The sequence below is a fragment of the Pygoscelis adeliae genome, unplaced genomic scaffold (genome assembly GCF_000699105.1).
Source record: "Pygoscelis adeliae isolate BGI_AS28 unplaced genomic scaffold, ASM69910v1 Scaffold160, whole genome shotgun sequence".
Taxonomy (NCBI): Eukaryota; Metazoa; Chordata; class Aves; order Sphenisciformes; family Spheniscidae; genus Pygoscelis; species Pygoscelis adeliae.
This window is the reverse complement of record NW_008824035.1, coordinates 7,113,762-7,121,263: the sequence shown is the minus strand read 5'-3', so window position 1 is coordinate 7,121,263 and position 7,502 is coordinate 7,113,762. Positions and strand designations below refer to the sequence as shown.

The following is a 7,502-nucleotide window of genomic DNA, read 5'->3' as shown; positions in this document are numbered from 1 at the left end:
AAACCAATAGATTCAGTCAATACTGGACACTCTCCTTCTCACATAGTATTAAAAAGTATCCCAGCAGATTGAAACAGCACCAGAAGAGGAATCCAGGGAATCTCAACCCAGAATTTCTTCCATTTGGGAGACCAAAGTTTAAATCTCTCTCTTGAGCCACAGCAAACTTTTAAACTAGATCTGCTATGTTATTCATTGATACTGACACCTTGTCCACCTCTGCTTTATGACTCTCAAGCATTTTTTCCCAGCTGAAACAATTAGGTGAACTTGACCTATGGTGAACTATTTAGAAATAGCTGTGGGATGACAGAAAAGAAATACTAAGTTAACTTTTTGCCAAAACATCTCCACACAGACCTACATCCCACCTACAATATTGCAATGCAACTAAAAACAACAAAGGAGCCCCAGATACATGCAAGCTACCTGTTTAAGTTGAATTTCTGAATTAACATGGACATCACAGATTTCACAATGAAACGTCTTGTTCTGCAGTCCTGAGCCTTTATTGCCGTTCTGCACCTTCAGCCGGGATCCAGGTCTAGGGTAAGACTTGATGGGACCAGCACCGTTCCGAGCCTCGACCATGGTCTTGTGCTTGGAGCCTGATGGGCAAGGAGACGCAGGTGAGTTAATGATCAGCAACATACAACCATGTCCATTAGCCTTGGGACTTTTTGTAACACATTTATCTTCAAGACAGAATGGTTAAAGTCTCCACAGATCAGGATTAATGATGACTGGTTTTGGTCACTGTAGTTCCCACTTCCTTGATCTAAAGGGAAGCCAGACAATGGAAGAAGGGTTTGTACAAAAAGGGAACAACAGGCACGCTGGACCATTGCCTCTCTATTTGGGGGGAGTGTGTGGCTGTATGGCTAAGGTGTTTGTCGCTTATTCTGCCAAAATCCATATAGCTGGTGAATCACGAAAAAGGGCCAAGCCAAGAGTGGGAGAGGAACCACAGCAATCACTCAAAACTTGCCTAGGAACAGGAATATTTCAATAAGTATCCCTGATTTCAATGAAATGGCTGCTTTGGCCATTTCAGGAATGGATTACTGCTGTAAAACCAGCTTCAATGGTTTGTTAACAAGCTTTACATCACCAGCACATCACAGAGCAGCCAGAGCACATTAGGAATTGCTGCCTGTGGCCTTTTAAAGGGAGCATATCTAATTCACGATAATCAAAAGATTCTAGGACATCTAGGAAATCTAAGGACCCCACCCTAAAATTATCAAAATTATTAAATAACAAAAATTACTGTAAGTTGTACCACCAGACACCAGAGATAGTGGAATGAAATGTGAAAGAGAGAGAGAACTGACATTTTAGAAACCTTAGTGTTACAGAAACCACTATGATCATACTATGATCCTCACTATGGAGGTATGATGCAATCTGATTAGGTAAAATGAACTGTAGGGATTTTTTCAACTAAAAGCTTACAGAGTACATGAAGGACAGTTCAAAAAAATTTAGAGAGCGCTTTAATAAAATATCAAACATCACACATGAAATTGTCATTAACAGAAATGTTTTTTAACTTGCCATTGTAAGTTTTAACTAAAAGACTCTTCAGTGAAGTGTGGCTACTACAGTGTCAGAAAACCAGCTTGTCACACTAAATTTTAAAAATAATAACACACAACACTGATTTGCACTGTATGCATACTCACCTGTATTGTGGGCTTCTAGTTGTGACAGGGAATTCACAGCCACTTTGCATAATGAACAGTAAAGTAGTTTTTTGGCTTTTTCCTCTTCTGACTCAGAAACTGTGTTAGGAGCTCCATTCGTACTCTTGGAGGATGAGGCAGGTGTTATAGGTGCCACTGCTGCCACTCCAGGTTTGGGAAGAAAAGGACCCACTTCTGTACTGGACTGCTGACTTGCACTACTGGGTTTTGCTTTCCCTTTATCTTCTAAAAGAAGCAAAATACGTATGTCATAATATGCTGCACACAAAAAAATCCTACAGTAGTAGTCCTGTGGTTTTAGTGAACCTAACACAACACAGGCCTAATTCATCTCATTTTATAGAGGACCGCAGCATCCTTGAAATCTTGTTAAAATCCTACCATGAAATGTGCGTAATTTGACAAAAGGGGTGATCTTCCTGTTTTTAAGGTTATCAGTGAATACCAATGACTTCAACAAATTCATGTCAGCTGTTGTTGCTGTCATGCTGCAGGTTTGGCCAGTTGAAACGAGCCCAAGAAAGCCCAAAGGCAGCCAGGGTTAAGGACTGGAGAGCAATCAGAAACATGTGAGCCTTTGCACTGGGGATTACAAAAATATTTCTGAAAAGCAATATATTTGCCTTTGGGATGGCTCAAGTTTCTCAAAGCCACTAGGAGGACACTGAAAGGCTCCAGCACCATCTTGACATATGATACCCCCATTTCAGTTACAGGAGTTGATTACGATACTACACTACACACATGAACACAGCTGCTAATATTTTTAAGTTTTTCCAAGAACAAGTCCCCATATATCTGGAGATCAGATGGCTCTGATGCGCATTCAGTGCATTCCTGTATCACTTCACAAGCACGGGTCAATAACCTGTGCTCCTATGAGACAGGTAGGCAGGTATTACTTTATTTTACAGATGGCAATCGCAAGGTGAGAGATTACATGTCCCAACTGTGCCTAAAGAGGAACTTTGTGCCAGAGCCAGTATTCAAATGTTCCTCACCTACGTGTTGTCTACAAGAGCTCATTGCATTTTAAGCTATTCAACTGCACTCCTTGTGACCACAAACCATGGTAGTTGCCAGCAGTAAAACAAGCTCATCTATAAAGAATATGGAATGGGAGGAAGACAGTACAGCGGTTCTGGTATGAGCAACCCTGACAAAATGGACATAAGAAATGATTGCGTAAGTGACCCGTTGTCACTTTGAACAACAGGAATCAAATTTTATCACCTAAGCAAGTACAACATCTACATAACAGCAACCTCTTAAAAACTACTTATATTCCATTTGAAACCTATGGCATAGTTTTAAATAGTGTTGAACTGATTTGAAAAAATAGGTTCTATTTTGAGCACTTGGTTATTTCTAAATGTGGGCCCTTGCACTTTATGCTTACAGCTACCAGACTCTGTCTTAACATCACTCTGTGTATCAGGCCAATGCTGTGCTACCAAGAATTCTGAAAACAGGATTGTACCCCCTACAACAAACACCTGAGAGTGCATATGAACTATGAACAGGCATCCTGAAACTACAACCCCACAGTTGTTGGCATATTTCCCAGAAGTGCATTGCAGGACATCAATTTTAGATTGTTAAAAACCAGGAGAAAGAAAATTCTAATAAAAGAATTATTATTTTTTAAAATAGCAATAAAAATACTTTGAAATTATACAATATGAACTGTATTAAACATTGAAAATGATCAAATACAAAGATTACTATTAGGAGCAAATTAATGATAAAACCAGATTCTGAAGGTATTTTGATTGATGAAGTATGACAAAAGTGATATTAAATCATAGTTCATAGACCATTCAATTTTAATGTCTCTATAGTAGTAAGTCACATCTGCAAAAATCTAGAACATATTATGACTTGCGAGTCTTCATAAAATACACGGTTTTAATAAATAGCATTTGCTAACATTCTAAATTAAAGAGTTTTCAGTATGGAAAGTTCTCAGAGGTGCTAACACCTACAAAGGAAACATGCCGAACTGCTGCCATTTGTGAATTCACATTACAGGAAAATAGGGTGGTTGTTGTTGTTGTTCTATGCAAGCTGTATGTTAATATAGAGACTAAACTGCTAGTTTGGGGTTTTTTTTATGTTGTTTCCCATGGTTTTTTTTTAACGTAAGCATAAAGATTTGGTGCTTTTGAAACACTTCGTAGAGGTAGAAGTCATCTCTGCCTGTGAGGGAAAGAACAGGAGGGGGCCAACAGCAACGCCAGCTGATGCACGCCAGGGTGGACCCCCGGCCTAAGAGACTGCCTCGTGCAGCCAGCGCACTGTTCACACTCCTGCCTGCAGCCCCTGTCCTCGCTGTTCAAACCGTCTGCAACAAGAGGGAGCAGATTTTTATTTCTTTGTTTTGCCATCAAGCGTCTGTGGAGTGAGATCCTGAGCAACGGAGTAAGATCCATTTTACACAGGCCACCAATTACCATCGCAGACTGATGGTTTTCCATTGCTGAATTTAACAGATGATTGAAAAATGACAGATACCATTTCCCACTTCTCCTCACTTAGCTGGCCACCAGCTGATGTAGTACGTCAATTTTTAAAGTATTCCCTAGATTTACGGTGTTTTCACTATTCATAATACAAAGCAATTCTAGAGTATATAATGCGTAACAAGCTAACAAGAAAACTTCTAGAAAACTAGAGAGAAGTTACCAGCATCCAGCTGGGCTCAATTCTGCCAGTATCTCAGCTTTTGGAAAGAACCTCAGTTCACATAATAATACCATCATTTGGAAAGCTTCCTGACACAAATAAGCTCTTCATCCATGGAGATGTATGCGTATAAGGAGAGACACACGCCCCTCTATGAATTAATGTTTCCTTCCACCATTCTAAACGCTTAATGCAGAACATCTTCAAAGATCATAATTGTAAGGTTATTATACAGTTTAACTCCCACAGAAAGTACACTGAGCTAAGTGCATATTTGTTACTGCAGTGGGGCCAGAATTGGGTTTTCCTGGCTTCTAAAATCAGAAAATTGCACTTCTCCAAATGGGCTTTTGATAACAGCTTATTGTTTTCAATCCACAGAATTCAAAACACCATTACTTACAGTTTTATGTTTGAGACAGAAATGCCAAGTATTCAACTGTGTAAAGCACAGGAAATGCAAATCTCATGTATATATAAAGCACGAAGAAGATTACTCTTTTATTTGTACTTATAGCACAGAGCTAACAAATAAAATCTCCACGCAGAAATCAGAAATGTAACTGTTAATGCCTGCACACATATACATACTTCCAAACTGTAATCACCGTATAAAAGATACGTAGATAGTTAGATGCAGTGGTAGCATTATAATCCTCTTGCTATTTCTGAAGGCAAGTATTATTGAGAATAGGCTCAAATTTGCTCTGATTTCCGCCTGGGCCAAGCCCACAGAGCCGGGCAGAGGCCAAACAAGTGCATGAGTGAGCCCACCCTGCCCAGGATCAGGGCTGTACCACCGGCTTCTGCTGTAGTGCTCAGCAGAGCACAGCTGGAAGCAGGAGATCACAGCAGTACCAACCTCCTCCCAGAAAACTGCAGCTGTGATTCAACCTGAGTCAGGGTCAGGTTGAAATGCTTACATCATAACTCACATACAAGGGGTTCATTTAAAATCTAACCCATACTGTGTTGCACTGTATCTGACTATGTTCTTTTTCCACATAGAAAGGCCATATTTCATCTATGTTAAATTCCTGTCTTTAAATTCAGTCTCCCTTTTCCTCAAGACTCCAGAGAAGTAAATCAATGGTTCATTTCAAGTTCTTACTGAGGCCTGAATTTATTTTGAAATAGAGCCCAAGGAAAAAATAAAGCTAGCTAATTAAGTATTGCTTTGGGCTCAGTAATATCAATGCTCTTGTCGCCTACTTACATTGTTTCAATTCTTCTCTGAAGTTGTTTTCACATATTTCTTGTTGTTTCCCTTATGTTTGTGTCAGCACCATGTTAGAATTCAAGACTTATTTATCCAATTAGTACTGCCTCATTTCAGCTGTATGTAGCAAAGTCAGGACACAGCACAGGACAACATCTGACAGGTTCAAATCAAACAGGTTCTAGCTCCCAGAGCAAGACCAGCTTAAGAGATTTACCAATCTTTGCAGGTCATGCCACTCTCACTACAGTTGCGATGGCATGATCTACAGGACCCACCTGTTAATGCTGAAATCCTAGTTCAGCTAAGTGAATGGGTTTTGCCCTAGCTCAAAAAGGGCCAAAAATGTTATCATAAAACTTCTTCTCTCTGACACTCAACCTGCATCTCTTCTTTTCAGTTGTTTTCTTTTCTAGTGAACAACTGAACATGAACGCTCTGTCCCTGCTCATCGTCCAGCAATCAATGCAGTCCATGCAGAAAGTAAAAAGATTATTACCCCACCAACCATTCTGTTAAGCAGTTTGGTTTATAAGGTACCTTTAAGAGAGATCACTTGGTTTACTTTGTGATTTGTGTGAGTGTTGACTATTTTATAACATATATTTGCACATTATGAATTTATGTTTTAAAATTATATCTTACCATACTAAAATGTGCTTATAGGTATTGCTTTCTATCGCTAGGAAATAACTTTTTTTTTTTTTTTTAGTGCAAGTGATAATTTTGGTGCATGTTAGGTAGAAGTTCTAATTTTGACTTCATGACGAACTTATATATACTACTTTCAGTGGAAAAGTAACTTAAAATTCAGATTCTTAATTGAAAATTGAGATTCTTAATACAAATAAAAACAAGCAAAATTCTAAAACTTCTGTGTAAATCTAGAAATTCAGCATTCACCTTCGCACCTGTCCTTGTGCTCCTTCACTGCATCCCCCAGCTGCAGGCACTGAACAGCAGCCATACACAAAGTACTTACAACAGAAGGGCAGCACAGACATTGCAAAGTGGCCACCGCTGCTCTAGACAACCCTACACCAAAGCTCTTTTGAGAGATTTGCTAATTTCCCATCCTAGAAATGGAGATCTGTTTTTATAATTCTTCCACCTGCTTGCACAACAGAACATATTGCCAGCTTAGAAAAGAGCATAATGGAAAACCTGTTTTCGGCAGTCTAGATATTTGTGATTCTCCTTTGTAAAGGTAAGAAAATAGTAAATACTTGTGCTCCTTTTCTTCTTGAAAAACCTGAAGGAAAGAGCCATGCAATTTCTAATGCAATTTCCAGCCTAAAACAGCTACATTAGGAGAAACACAGCAACAAAATAATTTAATGTATAGCTGAATTAATGCATGGTTATCAACGCTATGCAACCCATGAGCAGAACTGATGCATGGTTAGGTGCAAATCCTTTGGTGCGATCAGCCTTGTTTACAGCAGTACGTTAAAATACCACACCGCTACTGGAAGAACGACTTTTAAAAACATGGACAGCTTGACGACCCTGAACACCTTCAATTAATTTCTGACCATGCCACTTCCTACGGTAACCAAAACCAAAAGTTATTTCTGAAAGGAAGGGTTTGTGTTTTATTTATGGTTTACTAGAAATGTGGTGCAAAGCTTGTCTTACAGATAGCCTGGAGTTCACGTTAAGTTGTGACACAGGGAACTGGTATTAGTCTGAAGTGTTGATTCTTGAGAGTAATTGAGACTTTGAGGTAAAGCAAGCATATCTCCCAAACCAGCAGAGCTGTACTGAGTGAAACCAATTTTCAGGTTCTCCCTATAATTTCAACAGCTCCAAATATGTCTATGAATATTGGGCTGCATTAAACAACCTTTGAAGCAGACAGTGATTACAGAACGGGAAGAGGAAATCAATCA

The 7,502-nt window shown here is 39.2% G+C and overlaps 1 protein-coding gene across 1 annotated transcript in view; it reads right to left on the bottom strand.

Moving 5' to 3' along the window:
- ZNF385B (zinc finger protein 385B) overlaps nt 1-7,502 on the bottom strand; it is a 143,915-nt gene that overhangs the window by 3,878 nt on the left and 132,535 nt on the right. Inside the window, exons 5-6 of the mRNA XM_009332318.1 lie at nt 1,686-1,931; nt 430-608 (exon numbers count right to left, since the gene is read on the bottom strand). Coding sequence (XP_009330593.1) covers nt 430-608; nt 1,686-1,931 — 425 coding nt within the window. The remainder of the gene's footprint in view (nt 1-429; nt 609-1,685; nt 1,932-7,502) is intronic.